This window comes from Leptodactylus fuscus, chromosome 5 (assembly GCF_031893055.1).
Source record: "Leptodactylus fuscus isolate aLepFus1 chromosome 5, aLepFus1.hap2, whole genome shotgun sequence".
Taxonomy (NCBI): Eukaryota; Metazoa; Chordata; class Amphibia; order Anura; family Leptodactylidae; genus Leptodactylus; species Leptodactylus fuscus.
The window spans coordinates 192,584,650-192,604,001 of NC_134269.1; the positions used below are offsets into that span (position 1 = coordinate 192,584,650).

Genomic DNA, 19,352 nt, shown 5'->3' on the forward strand with positions numbered 1-19,352 from the left:
CCATCAGCTGGACTATTCACCCATCAGCCAGTCTCTAGACTATTCACCCATCAGCCAGTCTCTAAACCATTCAGCCATCAGCCAGTCTCTAGACTATTCACCCATCACGCTTCAGTACCTCTCACAATTTCACCCTGACTCAACCATGCATAAATATACACTTCAGATATCTCTGTAAGTGGTTTAGCTCCGCTGTAATAAAGGGTTGAATATTTTGGATATACTTCCTTCTCCCCAACTCTTACTGTTAGTAGGGTTAGTCATGAAATAAAAACAGGCCCCATTCTGTTTTGGTGGAATTCATCATGAGTGTCTATGCCTATAGGAGGCAGCATTGTAGCTCAGTAGTTGGCCTTGGAGTTCTGCATGGAGTTTGCATGTTCCCCGGTGTTTGAATGGGTTTCCTCCAGGTATTTTGGAGTGTGGGAAGAAACCAAAGACATACTGATAGGGAATGTAGATTGTGAAACCTACTGGAGACAGTAACTGATGACAATATATTTAACGTGCTGCGGAATATGTTGGCACTATACAAGTAAGAGAAATAAATATTAAATAAACAAGATACACACTCTCATCAATATGATAAAACAGCCAATGGAAGTCTTCCTGCTTGCTGCTCCGTTCTTTGTGTATCATCTGCTGGGAATAGCTGACTGATGGGGGTGCCGGGTGTCAGATCTCCACCAATCTGATTATTAGTGACCTCATCAATATTTTTAGCCTTCAAATATAGAGATGAGTTCCTGGTTGGTAGTGAAGCCATGGCCCCCATGATGCCTCGATATGATGTATATCTGATGGTAAACGTATAGAAAATCTGTATTTATATAGTTAGCCGTATTACCTGTATGGTTAATGCCTGGAACATTTCCTCTGTCTTCTAGGCCCAATTCTGGTGATCACAGAATATTGTCAGTATGGAGACCTGTTGAACTTTTTGAGGAGAAAAGCAGAAATCATGAACAACAACTTTACTGCAGCTCTTGCAAATTCTATTGGCGACTACAAAAATATGGCGGTAGAACGAAAGTATTTGGGGAGGTAAATAACTTTTCACCATAGCTCTTTTATTCACTGTTTACAAATGTGTATAGTGTACATGTATGTGTAGCGTCACCCAATTTAGAAATCTTGAGACATTTTTTGGATACATCATTATTTTATTTTGGAAATGTGTAAGAGAAGTCAGTAGGTTCCTGTGCAGTACTGGTCAAGGGTACAATATCTTGAGCTCCAGAGCCGATGTTTCTAAGAGCTCCCCTCCATCTACATAGACCATACTGTACGTTCCCCAAGATCCTAGGCTTATTGGATGAGAAAAATAAGATAGAAAATAAGATTAATCTTTTTTATGTGTATATTTTTTTATCAAGTGACAGCGGGCTAGGAAGTGAAAGCAAAGACAGTTATATTGACATGAAACCTATCATCTCCAACACGGAGTCCACACCAGGTATGTTGTTTGGATTTATTGATTGCATTATTGATGGAGATAAATATAAAGAAGTAATCCACCAATAATAGGCACAAAAATAAACATCATGAAACAGTGTCCATAATGCAATACTATATACACTCACCGGCCACTTTATTAGGTACACCATGCTAGTAACGGGTTGGACCCCCTTTTGCCTTCAGAACTGCCTCAATTCTTCGTGGCATAGATTCAACAAGGTGCTGGAAGCATTCCTCAGAGATTTTGGTCCATATTGACATGATGGCATCACACAGTTGCCGCAGATTTGTCGGCTGCACATCCATGATGCGAATCTCCCGCTCCACCACATCCCAAAGATGCTCTATTGGATTGAGATCTGGTGACTGTGGAGGCCATTGGAGTACAGTGAACTCATTGTCATGTTCAAGAAACCAGTCTGAGATGATTCCAGCTTTATGACATGGCGCATTATCCTGCTGAAAGTAGCCATCAGATGTTGGGTACATTGTGGTCATAAAGGGATGGACATGGTCAGCAACAATACTCAGGTAGGCTTTGGCGTTGCAACGATGCTCAATTGGTACCAAGAGGCCCAAAGAGTGCCAAGAAAATATTCCCCACACCATGACACCACCACCACCAGCCTGAACCGTTGATACAAGGCAGGATGGATCCATGCTTTCATGTTGTTGACGCCAAATTCTGACCCTACCATCCGAATGTCGCAGCAGAAATCGAGACTCATCAGACCAGGCAACGTTTTTCCAATCTTCAATTGTCCAATTTCGATGAGCTTGTGCAAATTGTAGCCTCAGTTTCCTGTTCTTAGCTGAAAGGAGTGGCACCCGGTGTGGTCTTCTGCTGCTGTAGCCCATCTGCCTCAAAGTTCGACGTACTGTGCGTTCAGAGATGCTCTTCTGGCTACCTTGGTTGTAACGGGTGGCTATTTGAGTCACTGTTGCCTTTCTATCAGCTCGAACCAGTCTGGCCATTCTCCTCTGACCTCTGGCATCAACAACGCATTTCCGCCCACAGAACTGCCGCTCACTGGATGTTTTTTCTTTTTCGGACCATTCTCTGTAAACCCTAGAGATGGTTGTGCGTGAAAATCCCAGTAGATCAGCAGTTTCTGAAATACTCAGACCAGCCCTTCTGGCACCAACAACCATGCCACGTTCAAAGGCACTCAAATCACCTTTCTTCCCCATACTGATGCTCGGTTTGAACTGCAGGAGATTGTCTTGACCATGTCTACATGCCTAAATGCACTGAGTTGCCGCCATGTGATTGGCTGATTAGAAATTAAGTGTTAACGAGCAGTTGGACAGGTGTACCTAATAAAGTGGCCGGTGAGTGTATGTAATATATGCATTAATATAATAATAAATAATGCATTAAAGGGAGTGTCCAAAATAAAAAGATCATCACCTGTACAGGATTGTTAATAAATGTACAATCATTGGGTGACCCACAGCTAGGACCCCTCCAATGACAAGGGGTCATGTTCCAAAGCATCTTAACAGGAGCAGCAATATAGATGCCCCCCACTGCTCCACTCCATGACCATATTGAGTACTATGATGTTCAGTCCCATAGATATTGAATGGAGCAACATCCCACATGCAAAGACTTTTCATTCAGACCCCTCTGGAATAGGTACTCAGGACCCCCGCTCTACCGATCAGTGGAAGTCCCAGCAGTGGGGTCCCCAAGGATCGTGCATATGATAGATGTTCTTAGGTAGATGTGGGATAACCTCTTTAAAGAGACAGTTCATTTTTAAACTAGCCTTTTTGTTAGAAGGGACCCCTAGACAATGAGCTGATCACAGGCTGTCTGTAGGATCAGGTTCACCCACAAATGACTTGGCTTTTACATTATTAAGACATCTGACATATATATATATATATATATTGTAAGCCGATGGCTGGCCAGGTAATGGAGGGGGTGTACATCTCACCCAGACTACTAAGGTGGGTGAGATGAGAGAACTCCAGAAAGAACATTTCTCAGCAGATAACTATTGCCTGCTGAGTGTTATTTCAAAGTTCCGGTTACTGGGCTGGATTTTTAGGAATGGCAGGTAGGTTGGTAGTGGGACCGGTCATTCCACCCCCCTCCAGTCCACACTTTGGAGATGTTCTGGCAGCGACTCAGCTGTTGAGAGTCTCCTCGTCAAGGAGGCTTAAGAAGCCAGCTCCAGCAGCAGATTTTGGGCAGAGCTTGGCTGGAGAGCCAAAGAAAGAGGTCATATTTTTGGAGCTGTGTCCTGAATGACTCAACTGGCTTTTGGTTTCTGTTATTCTAGGTGAGGTAACCTATTCTATGTTTAGTTAGAGCCTAGCCGGGCAGGTACTTATTTTTGTATTGTTTCCTTTGTTGCTGCACTACCTTTTTGAGTGAAAATAAAACTCTACCTTTGTTTTGGACTAAAGAAACTGGACGTGTGTGTCCATGCCACCCCACCTAGCAACCCCAGACCCTACAGTATATATATAGTCTCTTGCTTACCAGCCAGTAAGATCTTGAATTTATTAGGATTCAATGCCTGATGACTATGAGTTGACTTTGTGTTTTAGATAATCCAGTGGAGGAAGAAGAGGACATGGATGATCATTTACCATTGGACCTGCATGACCTTCTAAACTTTTCACTTCAAGTATCACAAGGAATGTCATTCTTGACCTCTAAAAATGTAAGTTGCTAGACTTTTCTTAGAGGTTGTCCAAAGTTTGGAGAAAAAAAAAATCTAAACTTACTGAGAATGTGTTAAAAATTAAAAAGGAGAAGTTCTCTCTTCACAAATCTCCAGCTGATAGAGAAACCAGACCTGGGGAATATTAGAATGGAAGCCATGGGGGATCGGTAACACAAGTATGGCATCTTTCTGAATTTACCCTTTTCTGAGTAATATTTATAATATTTATCATAATTCCAACAGTTCCAATTTTTAGCAGAACAATCCCACAAACCAGACCACAATAGAGGTGTAGAGTACGTAGACCTCACCGAAAAGTGGGCATTTGGAGATGTTTGGACTTAAAACTCCCAGATGTGGGAAGAAGATGGTGAGAAACTAGGTGGCTTGTTGAGGAAAGTCTAATAGGCCTTCAAAATCTAATGCTGGACTAGACATCTCTACTTGTAATGGCAGCCAAGAGTTGTCAAATGCTATATACAGAGGTCCAGTTGGGATTTTTATATACAGCTTCTCTACTGATTCATTATATACCTGATATACATTATCCATGTATTATTCTTAAATCCAATGTAGTGCATTCACAGAGATGTGGCAGCGAGAAATGTGCTGGTGACCAACGGACGGGTTGCAAAGATCTGTGACTTTGGCCTGGCAAGGGACATTGAGAACGACAGCAACTATGTTGTCAAAGGCAACGTAAGTCTTCCATAACTTTTCCATTATATATTTATGCTTATTCACCATATATATATATATATATATATATATATATATATATATATATATATATATAGCCACCTGTTTGTCAGAATGATTCTAGAAACTCTTCTCTCATACATTAGTTGTTTATGTCCAGAGGACACCCTCTCATTGCATGTTTTTCCATGATCACATAGTATATTATCAACAGCAGGAAAACCCCACATGGTTGGTAGTTTTGAAGCACTGGCCTGGGCTAGTCTTGCTTGGATGACATTGTGTCTTGGAATTTACTGAAGACGCTTGATTTTCCCATTATCTGATGTGGGTACACATTGGAACTGATCCATGGAAAACTGTCTCACTTGATTCTATGTTGCACTCCGGGGACGTATGTCTAATTTCCATACAATGAAGCTGCTATCATGAAAGGGCAGGTGTCTCTAATAAAGTGGCCATTTAGTGTATAACTATTTCCCTCTGTTGTATATTGACAACTGGGTGTTTCTACATAGTCAGGCGCTGGCAACACCGATTGGCCAATGTGTGTAAGGACACATCCTATTATTTATAGGAGGAATAAAAGATGAGTTATAATAAGACATGATCCAGAATTGTTATTTTATTGGAAACACAAGTATTTACTAAAACATATATCTCAGGGAAGCTTACAGGTGATCTTTTATGAACAGAAATACAAGTTTATTAGGCCACGTTTTGATCTGGTGGATTTATTGCATATATTTCGTGCAGATAGATTGTGTGAATGTGTCCTAAATCTGCTGACATGATACAGAGAGAGAGGAACAAGTCCCTTGTGCCAATAACTCTGCATATATAAGTCCTATTGTAAAGCTGCTATTATTAGTATTACATTGGTGTCAACAGTTTCACTTCACGTTTAGCGTAGCCACTAGTCGCTGCTTTTTCAGTACGAGGCAAATTTCTACAAATTGTTTACATTGTGGAAAAGTCCTACTATGCACCATGTAACAAATGTACTATATAGTGTGTATGTGTGTGTGTATATATATATATATATATATATATATATATATATATATATATATATATATATATATATATATATATCAGAGCTGCATGCATGGAGCCGGTATGGCTGTGCGTAATGCCATACAACTCCTTAGTGAAGAGCGGCACAGCCTCCATATGCTGACGTAAAGTAATAGTCTTCTCTATAAGCAATGTTTCTTCACATGCACATATAGCAGTGATGGAACTAGGTGTCTATTCGTAGGTAGGAATTACTGGCCAAGGCCGTCCTCACTGCAGATTCCAGGTGTGTATGGCATGGTGGTCAATGTTATGTTCTGCAGAGATGACAGTTTTCTATTGGAGGCATATTCTAATAGAGAAGAGTTTGAGGGAACTGTTACAGAGCATCGTAATACTCCAACCTAGACACCATTGAATGCAAATTTTAATGTACAAAAATTGCTTTATATTTTTTTCTAAGGCTCGACTTCCAGTTAAGTGGATGGCCCCAGAGAGCATCTTCGATTGTATCTACACAGTACAAAGTGATGTTTGGTCCTATGGCATTCTCTTGTGGGAGATCTTTTCTCTTGGTGAGTCCAGATCATTGAAGTGCAAATCTTTTCAGTGGCCAAATAGTTAACCATCAGGTGCTGGTATATTAAGTATCCATAATCATACTATGAAATGCCAGGCCCAGAGTAACCACAATGCAATCCAATCTGATACATGTTAGTTGCCAAAAAATACATTTATACAATTCAAGAGAGATTCTGCCTACAAGAAGTTCGGATAGGGGGTAACTTGCTGATTGGTGAGGATCCAACCTCTGGGACTCCCATTGATCTCATAAACTGGAGTGTTTTAGTAGAATTACAGCGCTTGGGTACCCTTGGTGGCCCCATTGAAATGTGTAGGGAGCAGTTCTCGTGACTGGTGGGGTTCCTGGAGGTATGTCCCCTATGATCACCAATAAGTAAGATGTCCTGTGCAGCTTCACTGGTAATAGATTCCCTTTAAGAGTATATAGCCATAACCCAGCATATCAACCCAGCCCTTCAGATAGATAGGTTAACGTCTCCTGAATCAAATAGTGTTTTCCACTTGTGAATTACTGCTTCTGTTGCTGAGAGTCATGCCTTTTGTGCATGTGCAAAGTAGCTCCTAGGAGCAATGCGGTTTCCCTCTTAGATGTGTTGCCATTGCTCCAAAAAGCTCATTTGCACATAGGCAAAACACTGATATCTCAGCAATGGAGGCAGCAATTCACAAGGGGAAAATATCAGGTTATGGTCACCTGAATCAGCTATCTAAGGTATTTATGCACATACGATACTATGAAATTGCATTTATGTATGTCTAATTATACAGTCCTATGAAAAAGTTTGGGTACCCCTATTAATCTTAATCATTTTTAGTTCTAAATATTTTGGTGTTTGCAGCAGCCATTTCAGTTTGATATATCTAATAACTGATGGACACAGTAATATTTCAGGATTGAAATGAGGTTTATTGTACTAACAGAAAATGTGCAATATGCATTAAACCAAAATTTGACCGGTGCAAAAGTATGGGCACCTCAACAGAAAAGTGACATTAATATTTAGTAGATCCTCCTTTTGCAAAGATAACAGCCTCTAGTTGCTTCCTGTAGCTTTTAATCAGATCCTGGATGAAGGTATTTTGGACCATTCCTCTTTACAAAACAATTCAAGTTCAGTTAAGTTTGATGGTCGCCGAGCATGGACAGCCCGCTTCAAATCATCCCACAGATGTTCAATGATATTCAGGTCTGGGGACTGGGATGGCCATTCCAGAACATTGTACTTGTTCCTCTGCATGAATGCCTGAGTCGATTTGGAGCGGTGTTTTGGATCATTGTCTTGCTGAAATATCTATCCCCGGCGTAACTTCAACTTCGTCACTGATTCTTGAACATTATTCTCAAGAATCTGCTGATACTGAGCGGAATCCATGCGGCCCTCAACTTTAACTAGATTCCCGGTGCCGGCATTGGCCACACAGCCCCAAAGCATGATGGAACTTCCACCAAATTTTACAGTGGGTAGCAAGTGTTTTTCTTGGAATGCTGTTTTTTTTTGGACGCCATGCATAACGCCTTTTTGTATGACCAAACAACTCAATCTTTGTTTCAACAGTCCACAGGCTTGTCCAAATGTGATTTTACATACCTAAGGGGGCTCTGTTTGTGGCGTGGTTGCAGATACAGCTTCTTTCTCATCACTCTCCCATACAGCTTCTCCTTGTGCAAAGTGCGCTGTATTGTTGACCGATGCACAGTGACACCATCTGCAGAAAGATGATGCTGCAGCTCTTTGGAGGTGGTCTGTGGATTGTCCTTGACTGTTCTCACTATTCTTCTTCTCTGCCTTTCTGATATTTTTCTTGACCTGCCACTTCTGGGCTTAACAAGAACTGTCCCTGTGGTCTTCCATTTCCTTACTATGTTCCTCACAGTTGAAACTGACAGGTTAAATCTCTGAGACAACTTTTTGTATTCTGCCCATGAACAACTATGTTGAACAATCTTTGTTTTCAGATCATTTGAGAGCGGGCTGCCCATGCTCGGCGACCATCAAACTTAACTGAACTTGAATTGTTTTGTAAAGAGGAATGGTCCAAAATACCTTCATCCAGGATCTGATTAAAAGCTACAGGAAGCGACTAGAGACTGTTATCTCTGCAAAAGGAGGATCTACTAAATATTAATGTCACTTTTCTGTTGAGGTGCCCATACTTTTGCACCGGTCAAATTTTGGTTTAATGCATATTGCACATTTTCTGTTAGTACAATAAACCTCATTTCAATCCTGAAATATTACTGTGTCCATCAGTTATTAGATATATCAAACTGAAATGGCTGCTGCAAACACCAAAATATTTAGAACTAAAAATGATTAAAATTAATAGGGGTGCCCAAACTTTTTCATAGGACTGTATATAGAGAAAGATTTGCATATGAGAAATTGTAAAATACACAGTCAGTAATATAGTTGGTTGTAGGGTGGTATATAATATATCTGATAGGCAACCTGGCAGTTGTGGATCTACCTCTAACTTCTACTTCTGGAGTAATAGATGCTCTTTGTTAGGTTCTAATTTCTGGCACATGGGCCATAATAGGTGATCTGGTAAGGGGCTATCATCATAATACCCTGTTCCAATATGATTTTTTTGGTATCTTTTGGAGAACAATTGCATATACTGTATGTGTACATAAAAACTGTTATCAAGGTCGTTATAACAGCGCAGTATTTCACAGGTTGTTGTTTCTTTATTACAGGCAGAAGCCCATATCCTGGGGTCATTGTGAACCGAAAGTTTTACAAGATGATAAAAGATGGAATCAAGATGGACTGCCCAGATTATGCTCCTCTCGATGTGTAAGTAACAATAGGATCCAGCAGTCAGGATGTGGCTGGGTAAATCACAGGACCTCCACTATCTTCATTGCTATGGACGCAGTGGCCACTGGCAGTCACTGTTTATACAGCAAATTCATAGGCAATAGGGGGGCAGGGGTTAGGTTTTCTGTGCCAGTAGCCATCAGTTTATAGATTTGTACAGATCAGATGGTGGTCAACCCACTTAAAGAGGACCTTTAACCAACTGCAACAAGTCAATTTCTTTACATCATTTAATAGCTGCTGCTCCACTGATTCCAGCACAGTTGAAATTTTCTCTCTAGCCCCCACCATTCCTAAGCAAACTAATCAATGCTGTTAATTTTGGTGCTGGATATACTATTTAGACTCTGTACTGTCAGGAGGGTGGTGTCAGGCAGAAACAGACAAGGGGTGTGATTCTGAGCTCTGACACTGGCTGCCTCTGATTGGAGCTCTGAATCACACCCCCTGCCTGACACCGCCCACCTGACATTACAGAGCTTGAATAGCACATCAGGCACCAAAAATACCTGTTCTCATAGCTTGGGAATGGTGGGGGCTAGAGAGGAAGTTCCAACTGTGCTAGAGTCTGTGGAGCGACGCCTATTAACAAGCACTGAATAGGTGGAGATGGTGACAGTTTCTTTTTAAATCCCCTGTCCTCTAGTGAAATGACTCTTCCCCAGTCTGCAAAACTGAAAAGCGAGCTACAGAAAATGGGAAATGTAAACCTACTGTGTGTGCTCTACTAGTATGAATAATCACATAATAAATCAAAATAGAGAATTTCGAGAAATGTTTATTATGAAAATTTTATTTAAATAATGTTTTCTGATGATAAAATTTCTTAATTTTAGATATCGCATCATGAAAGCTTGCTGGGATTTGGAGCCTACTCGTCGGCCAACCTTTAACCAGATCACGGATCTTATCAACAGGCAGATGAGCTTAATCACAGGCCAGGTAAGACTATATGTGCTAATATGGCACCCCTATACAACTATGTATGAACAATGCCAAAGGGACACCTGCCTGAGAAATACCATATAGGCAAAATAGGAGACTGCTATAGAGTCCATTTGGGCACCGCCAAGGTGGAAAATAAGTGTAAAGAGCTCAATGGTTGGTGTTTCCCTTTCCTTCTAGAAGTAATGGGGACTGACGACCATTATTTTATTTTTTTAAATATATTTATCTTGCTTAAAGAAGTTGCCCACAATTTTTTTTAAATAGGTTTAGGGTACTATCTGATTATTGGCGGTGGTGGAAGATCAGTGGCAGAAGCTGGCCCCATGCAAATCTGCTGTTTGGTACCTCCAGTTTGTGTACTATGCAGTGCACAGAGATAAAATCTGTTAGCTCTTTGCTATTTGTAATGGCTGGGAGTTGAGCTGTAGTACTAATGCCTGGTATGGATATCCCATAAATAATGGACAACCCCTATAAATAATACCAATATGCTGTGTTTCCAGTGTCATCATTTGAGGTCTTCAGTACGAACAGCACCAACCAGTGAATTGCCATGGTGGCCACATCTCATTCTTTAAATAAGGGTAGATGTGAACCATCTCTAAAGTGAAGCCAATTGAGATGTTACCTATGAGGTCCTCCCTACTCTTTGAATGTTTCTGCCCGATCCCTCAGATGTGATGCCAGATCCCTCAATGTGTCATCCCTTCTTATGGAAGCTTTAAAACTAAACCGATTGACCTTGCACCATGTAAATGTCTTTATATTTCACAACTCAAATTTTCTACTTTGTCTTAATCTTAAAGGAATACGCGAACATCATTCAGGGACAAGAAGAAGATGATGACTGTGCAGATGTAAAATGTACGGATTCTCAACAACCTCTCATCAAAGGGAACAACTACCAGTTCTGCTAGTCGGAGACTAACACACTGGAGACTTTGGACACGTCCACGTTGGATTCCATACAAATCATTTCAATGTGTGGAAATGTTGCTATCCTATGGAATATGACCATCAGAAATGTAGTTTTGGGCATTAGTTTCATACATATTAAGCTAGCAAATGAAATGTAGTCTCTCTGTTACCAGAAAATGTAGCATTAATGTTGTAGCACTGGAAAATCTGTTACTGTCATGTTCTGCTGAAAGGTTCACCAGATATTCATGAATTACTGACAACCATTAACTGACCTATGTCTGTGCAGTTACCACTAGGGGATCAAGTAGAAGAGTGTGCCCATAATAAGGAATGAAGGTTGTACTATACTCCAAGATGATCACACTAAAGGCAATGATAAGTGGCCACCTAGGGGATGGTCTTCTCCAGGAAGATGACCACTATGTATGGTGGAACCAGGACATCTGGTCTGGATAAGGGGTTGGGCTTCTCAAAGAGGGGGTCTTTAATAGGTTAAATCAAGTTAACTGGAAAATCAACTATCCATAAAATCCCAGACTGCACATTATGAAAATCTGTCCTCGGAATCTGCATATACAGTATGGTTTCTACAATGTAGCAGCTTGTGGCTTTATGTATGCGACATCTGTATGGTAAGTAAAATGGTATTCCTGTCTTGCTCAAACAAGATCCCTGTGTGAATCGGTAGCAGGGACCTCACATTAAAGAGCCTTTAAGCCTCAGACACCAATGTCTGAGTATCACCCGTACCTGTGTATCCATTGTGGCTACACTCCTGGTATGTGATATTCGTAAGAGTATGTTCAGACAGCAGAAATGGAATTCGACCTTCAATTGCAGTTCCCTTTGCACCCGTCAGACTTTACTGCCTGTCTCTCATTGAATACAATAGGAGGCAGAATCTGCTTCAAAATCAGCGCCAAATTCTGCTGTGTGAACTTGCCCTAAGGGTTCCCCAAGAGGGGAAACTTTTGTCTGTGTTGTAATGAGGTTGAGAATAATCCTCTTAATGTTAGATTGCGTTATATATGTGCTAAGGTCAGTTGTAAGTGGAAAAGGGCATTAATGTAACTATGGCATAAGTCATACATTATAAGCTATCTCGATAAATGTTCTATTTTTGATGATCAAGGCAGTAGCGTTATCATTACAAATCTAAGTGATCACATATTATATAGCATTAATCGGTATATCCTATGTATATTCATATATATATCTACTAACAGCCATTACATAGTCCTTTATCATTATCTAAAAGCATTAAGGCGATTCTAAAATTATTAAAATATTGCTTAATGGTCAGGATTTTATATTGCTTTGCCTTTTATGAACTTAAAGGGATTGTTCACGTTGAATAATCATCCACTGAAATTAAAAGGGCTTCCCGTGAATTTGATATTGATGGCTGCGGCCTCTTCACTACTTACCAAGTATAGCACCATATATTGTATAGTGGCTGGACTTCGTCTGAATGGGACTCAGCTACAGCATGGCCAAGTGACCATTGGAAATGATGTCATAAGCCTGAAAAGAGGAAGTAGAGCTCACCAGATGATGGTGCTGGGGCTTTGCCAATCAAATATTTATGGCCTTATGTGAAATTGTTAAGGAATATTGATATTATTTCTCTAAGTACCCTTCTTCTGGTAGATCAAATGTATACCATGGGCTACATGCAGATGGAAAGACAGACCTGATTATTTGAATGTAAGGGGGCCTAAATATTTTTTTTATAACGGCACATACACGCCGGATCCTCCAGAGAGATACCGTACATACTTGAGTATAAGCCGACCCCCCTAATTTTACCACAAAAAACTGGGAAAACTTATTGACTCGAGTATAAGCCTAGGGGGGGAAATGCAGCAGCTACTGGAAAATTTCAAAAATTAAAATGGTCGGAGTTTTTGGGTGCAGTAGTTGCTGGGTGCTGGGAAAGGGGAGGGGGTGTTTTGGTTGTCTGTCTGCCCCTTCCCTGAGTTTGAGGACTGTTTTTTCTTCCCTCACTTGGAACTCAGCCTGGCTGAATATAGGGTAACTGTGCAATGCTCCTATTAACCCCCATAGCAACGGAACAGGAGCACTGCAGATCCCCTATATTCAGTAGACCGGGCACTGTCAGACACAGGGATACCTAATGTGTTTGTGTTTCACTGTCATTTTCTACTTTTATATGTATTCAAGGGAAAGGAGGGATTTAGAACTTATTTTTTTATTTTTTTTTTTATTTTTGCACTATTTTATGGGAGATTCTATACATTGACAAACTGTGCTGAAAAATTCGGCTTATACTCGAGTATATACGGTAGATGGTGTTTGTATGCCATGTCGCTATTGAAAGGGGCAACACTAGCTGTATTGGAATGGGAAGCAAGAGATAAATTATGAAAACCGTAATTCCTTTCACATTAGGATAATATGACTTCATTGATATATAACACCAGGTAATCAATCGGGGTCCTTCAAGGCAATACAGGCTATAATAGATATGATATTTGGACGTTTTGGCCAACCTTGACCTTCTCCAGTGAATATCTGTGGATGCCTGGAGATATAGAGCTGATGTTTTGGGCAAAATGTTTTGGATAACCCTTTCAAGAAAGTTTACTGATACAGTTTAACTACGATAGGCCCAATTTCAGCGGGGGTTCCCCAGGCTCCAGCACACTTCACTTCCCACGCCCACTGACATGTTATAAGGGAAATGTCAGGCCCTGTTTATTAGCTATGTCTTCCCTCTTCTTTGTCCCTGACTTAGCCATGATAAAGAACTCTGCCCTTCAAGCATGTCACAAACACACAAGGAAGGAGAAGTTCTGTTGGAACAAATGTGGAAATGGAGCTTTCTGGACCATAGAGTTGGTGCAGGAATTGGGCCTTTGGTGGACCTTTCATAAGTAAACTATATTATAGTGTTAGCCTGATTTATGACGATCACATGATCCATACTAAAATATTACTACTCAGTACACTTTCTACAGCTTGTTTAATCCAGGAAGATGCTTGTTTGAGATTTGCTCAGAACCTCCTTAATTCTATGACTTGTATCAAAAACTAACTAAACAGAGACCATAATAACACAAGTTTTCTTTCACTTATTCCAGTAAGATTATTTCATTATTGTGTTAAAGGGCTTGGTCCAAATCTAGAATCCAAAAATAGTTTAAGTAAAAAAAAAAAAAAAAGTTTGGTTACCTTCTACAGGTCGTCCATTCCATTTGGGTGAGCCAGTGCTTAAAGGGATTCTACCATTAAAGCAACTTTTTTCTTATTACCACGTCGGAATAGCCTTAAGAAAGGCTATTCGTCTCCTACCTTTAAATGTGGTCTCCGTCGCGCCATTCCTTAGAAATACCGGTACTTACCAGCATGCTAATGAGGTCTCGGCAGCAATGGGGGCGTCCTTCTTCTTCATCTGCCTCCTCCCCTTGTCTGTTGTCTTCTTTCTTTGCCATGTCTGACGCCTGCGCAGTCGGCTATGACAGCGAGACCGTTAGAGCCGACTGCGCATGCTCAGTAAGGTCCATACAGCCCTCCGACGCGCGAGTGAACTGATCCAGGCGTCGGAGGGCTGTACGGACCTTACTGAGCATGCGCAGTAGGCTCTAACAGGGTCTCAGAGCCGACTGCGCAGGCGTCAGACATGACGAAGAAAGAAGACGACAGACAAGGGGAGGAGGCAGATGAAGAAGGTGGACGCCCCCATTGCTGTCGAGACCTCATTAGCATACCAGTAAGTACCGGTATTTCTAAGGAACGGCGCGACGGAGACCACATCTAATGGTAGGAGACGAATAGCCTTTCTTAAGGCTATTCCGACGTGGTAATTAGAAAAAAAGTTGCTTTAATGATGTCTTCTTGTTATATCCGGTTTCTATTCCCATCACTGCTGCACCCAATGGAGAACTGTGCACAGACATCACATAACTGCTGAGGCCAGCTGATCACGTGCCGCTTAGGTCACCAATGTGTCTATTGATCGTGTTGCAACGGTGACTTGACAACAGGATGTCACAAGCAAATATTGTCAAGTACCGGCAACAAAGCTGACCATAATGCCAGTGCATAACAGCTGGAAATGGCAAGTTATTATTTTTTTTTAATTTAAACTATTTTCAGTCTATATGATTCTTTTTTTCTATTTTGAGTTGGACAAACCATTTATTTTTTTATTCCCATTAATTTAAGTTTTTGTAACTGTTATAAGCTGATCATTCTTTGTTTCTATGGGTTATAAGAAGCCACTAACAGTATTATATTCATTCTAAATAAATACATTTACTAAACTGGTGATTCGGTGTGTGATGTATAACCGTAATACATAATACTTTCCTAATGGCAATAATTATTACCAAGATTTGTAATAATAATCAAAAGTGAGGAAAAGAGTGAATGATAAAATTATGTTCCTCTTCTTTGTATCCAACTGAGCATATCAGTTCCGTCAGTCTATGCCCGCCCTGGTAAATGGCCAATAAACAGACCCAGTCCATATACGGTGATATACCTCTCCTTAGTAATCCTCACACCCTTCAGGTTTAGAGGAAGCCTTCATAAGGATGTCATCAAGCTATGGAATGACTAAAACTGTCCTGGTTGGCAAGTGGTCCATGACAGCCACCATGACCTGTGTGAAGATGTTAGGAGACTTGTCCAAATGGAAGAGTGATGAATTGGAAATGTGGTGTTAACTTTAAGGGTAAGTTCACACTAATGCTTGGTTTCCGTCCTTTGACCTGAAGAACGAAAATTTTGTCCGCCTCAAAAAGCTGATTGGACTCTCTGCCAATTTAAGTGGAATCTCAGGCAGATATGTCTGAATGTTATTGTGAACCTAGCGTAAACTAGATGAATTGCTGATGGTGGTCGGGTTTGCTTCACACCTACAATGAGACTGAGCCATCTATTTGGTGATAACCAACAGGTGTAAATAACATACAAGTGGGGATAATGATGTCTAAGCTCAGGAGCGAGTGCAGACCTTGTATGAAATTGGAGGAGTGAAGGAAAAGATTGAGGAGGGCAGTAACCATAGACTGCAAGCAGGGCAGCGTTGGGGGGCTTGGACACTCAGAACAAGGTGGTACTGCGTATGCCCAAGATTTCAACAGCTGGAGCAAGAATAGAGAAGACAGGGCGGTACAGGATATCTGAAGGAGGAGGGCATATGGAGCAAAAGCTGTGGAGAGGTCCTGGGGTACGCCCAAGGTGCTCCTTGGGGCGTATTTACATATACAACTTTTTCGTTTTTAAAAGAAACCATGGGGTCAGTTGCAGTAGTAGAGGCAGAACCTGAATAGTCTTTTAAAAAGTTATTTAGGCATATAGTTAGCTAAAAATGCACTTTACGAATGATAGAATCCCTTTAAGCTTCCTGGGACTTAGCAGCAGCCTGTGCCGCCCTAAATTTCCCCCTCCCCCTCATGAGCAGTGACTCCTCCATCTAATTGGAGTGTGAAGGGTGAAGTCTGCTGCGATCTAAGAGCTTTCATTACTGCCAGACTTCGAGCTGCACATGAGTTTCCTTCATTTCCATTGCACCCAGCAATTCAGCCAAATGTGAGTGTATTCTTTTGGGTAAAATATGTATATTTAATATGTATATATGTGTATATTTGATTACAGTAAGTGTCTTTATATACTGTGTGAGTACTGTATTTTTGTAGACAGGTGTATATATTGTATATGAATGTTTATCTGTTTTCTTCTGCATATATGTACCATTATACATACTAGAATTGTATTCTATAGAGAGATGCTCAGTATATTGAGATGTTAAATGGGTTGTCCAGGAATTACTGTTTTCTGCAAGAGTAAGGGAAAGGTCAAAGATTAGAAAACCCATACTCACCTGTCCCCGCTGCTCTGGTGACTCCCATGGCTGGCCTGGGGGGCTTGTTCTGGTGGAAGTCCTGACCATCCTTTGGACATCCTGGTTCCTTTCTTTAGGCTAGATTGGCCTCAGCGGTCACATGTGGTGAGGACTGCCGCTGAACTGGACAGGGGTGAGACAGGTGAATGCGGCTTTCCCCGGCCTTTGTGCAGAAACCTGTAATTCCTTCACAACCTTTTTAAGGATTAGGCCCAACACAGCTAAAAAGACACTGGAGAAAAAAGCAGCAAAAACACATTGTTTTTACCCACAGCATTTTTCATTAAGCTTTTGATTCATTTCACTCTGCATTTTCTTCCCTTCCTAATAAATATATGTGGAAATGCTCGCAATTGCACAGCTAAAATGTAACCTGCTGTGGATGAGATTAAATGATGACATTTTATTCACTTTATACAGCCGCCATAAATACTGGGTTTCATGTTACGGAAAAGCAGCCTTTTTTGTTGCAGATTTTGCTGCAGTTTTTTTGAGCCAAAGCCAGGGGTGATTTCAGCAGAAGGGAGGAGTATGAGAAGCTTCCGATATATTTCCCATTCCTTTGTAGTCATTCGTGGCTTTGGCACAAAAAACAAAAACAAAACAAAAAACAAACAAACTTGCAGCCAAATAAAAAAAAAAAAAAAAAAGCAGTGCTTCCACAAAGTGGGGCCTCAGCCTTAGGGCTAGTTCACACGGGATTCCAAGTGTACACATTCCTTTGCGGCATCCCGCTCCGGATTAGGCCCAAATGAATGGCCCTAGTCCGGAGGGTGGTGTCGCGAGGCGGACGTCCGCGGCTGAATCCACCTGAAGAAAGGGCAGCTCACTTTGTTCTGCAAGTGGGAACAATCCGCTCGTGGGAAAAGGAAGTGACCGGCACCCAGTGATTTCAATGGGAGGCGGTATTTTGAGCAGGATTTTGACGTGGATTCCGCATCAAAATCCTAACCATTTTGCCCTGTGTGAACTAGTCCTTAAAGGGCCTTCTTCATAATCAAAATTTATCATCTAAAATAAGTGATAAGTTCCTGACTGCTGTGTCAGGTCGGGTGTCCTGTGTCCTCCCATGTCAATAACTTGGTGGGTGAGTGAGCGCACTGCAGCTACAAAGTGTATGGGACTGATGGAGGAAGTGGAGGTCATCTGTCCCATAGACATTGAATGGAATGGTAATGTGCATGAACACCAATCCATTGAGACAGGCGAACATGGGACCTTGTGTGTGTGTTTCGATGGTGATGTCACCCATTCTATGGATAGATGACAAGATATAAGATTATAGGAAAGGCACTTTTAGATTGTCTACACAGGACGCGCACATGCAGAGGATTGGATACTAAGGATTTGTTGCTGTCTTATTTGCCGCATTGTACTGTAGCAGCAAAGTGGATGAGATCTAAATAATCCTACTCAGGGGGCCACACAGTGGCTCAGTGGTTAGCACTGCAGCTTTGCAGCGCTGGACCCTGGTGTTCAAATCCCGCCAAGGGCAAAAAACCATCTGCAAGGAGTTTGTATCTCATATTCCAAAAAAGACATACTGATAGGGAAAAATGTAAATTGTGAGCTCTATGTGGGGCTCACAATCTACATTTAAAAATAAATAAATAAATAATCCTACTCGGGTGCAGAATGTCTCACACCAGCTTCATGTCTACTTATGCTACAGGTCATTCTGAGCTTTGTTTGTTGTGAAGTAGATCAGGAAAATCCTCTGCTGGTTTCCTGCAATAGGATATCAACAGCGGACACATCCTATATAGAAGTACCTGAAATCTGTACAGAAGACTAGGTACGGGCATGTTGGAGGTTTACTAATATATTCTCACTACAAGTTGTTGAATCTCATTGTGAAATGCCAACCCCTGGTAGCGTGAAAATGGCCATTAACAAAGGATCATGTGATGCTGCAGCGCCCACCGCCACACCCTATATAATGCACTTCACCTGCATCAGTCTCCTGATATTTCCAGACCACTGTCCAGCCAGGAACCTGGGAAGCTGCTGTGTATGTATTGGGAGGCGCCAGCACTTATAAGTGAGGAATACATGGCTCCTAGAAACAACCTGCATACTGTAGTGTACTATTACAGTGCAGGGCAGAAAGACACACGTCCAAAACAAGAACGATGAGACCCCAAGGACACTTGAACCCCCAATCTGCACACCTCATACCCTCCCCTTCTCCCCCCCCCCAACCATTCTTTGCTTTGGCAACACCAAACAATTTTTTTTTTTCTTCAGTAATGCAAATAAAGCTCTTTTGATTAACTGATTGATTGAAAGAGGTTGCTGGTATTTAAAAGGGGATAATCAATATGGAAAATGGAGGAAACTCTGATA

The 19,352-nt window shown here is 41.3% G+C and overlaps 1 protein-coding gene across 1 annotated transcript in view; it reads left to right on the forward strand.

Annotated features, from left to right (window-relative positions):
• The window catches only part of CSF1R (colony stimulating factor 1 receptor), a 52,664-nt gene extending 40,406 nt beyond the window's left edge, over nt 1-12,258 (forward strand). Inside the window, exons 14-21 of the mRNA XM_075274964.1 lie at nt 888-1,044; nt 1,377-1,456; nt 4,021-4,136; nt 4,716-4,838; nt 6,319-6,430; nt 9,142-9,241; nt 10,102-10,207; nt 11,020-12,258. Of these exons, the coding sequence (XP_075131065.1) occupies nt 888-1,044; nt 1,377-1,456; nt 4,021-4,136; nt 4,716-4,838; nt 6,319-6,430; nt 9,142-9,241; nt 10,102-10,207; nt 11,020-11,130 (905 nt within the window). The 3' untranslated portion in view covers nt 11,131-12,258. The remainder of the gene's footprint in view (nt 1-887; nt 1,045-1,376; nt 1,457-4,020; nt 4,137-4,715; nt 4,839-6,318; nt 6,431-9,141; nt 9,242-10,101; nt 10,208-11,019) is intronic.
• The last annotated feature ends 7,094 nt before the right edge of the window (nt 12,259-19,352 follow it).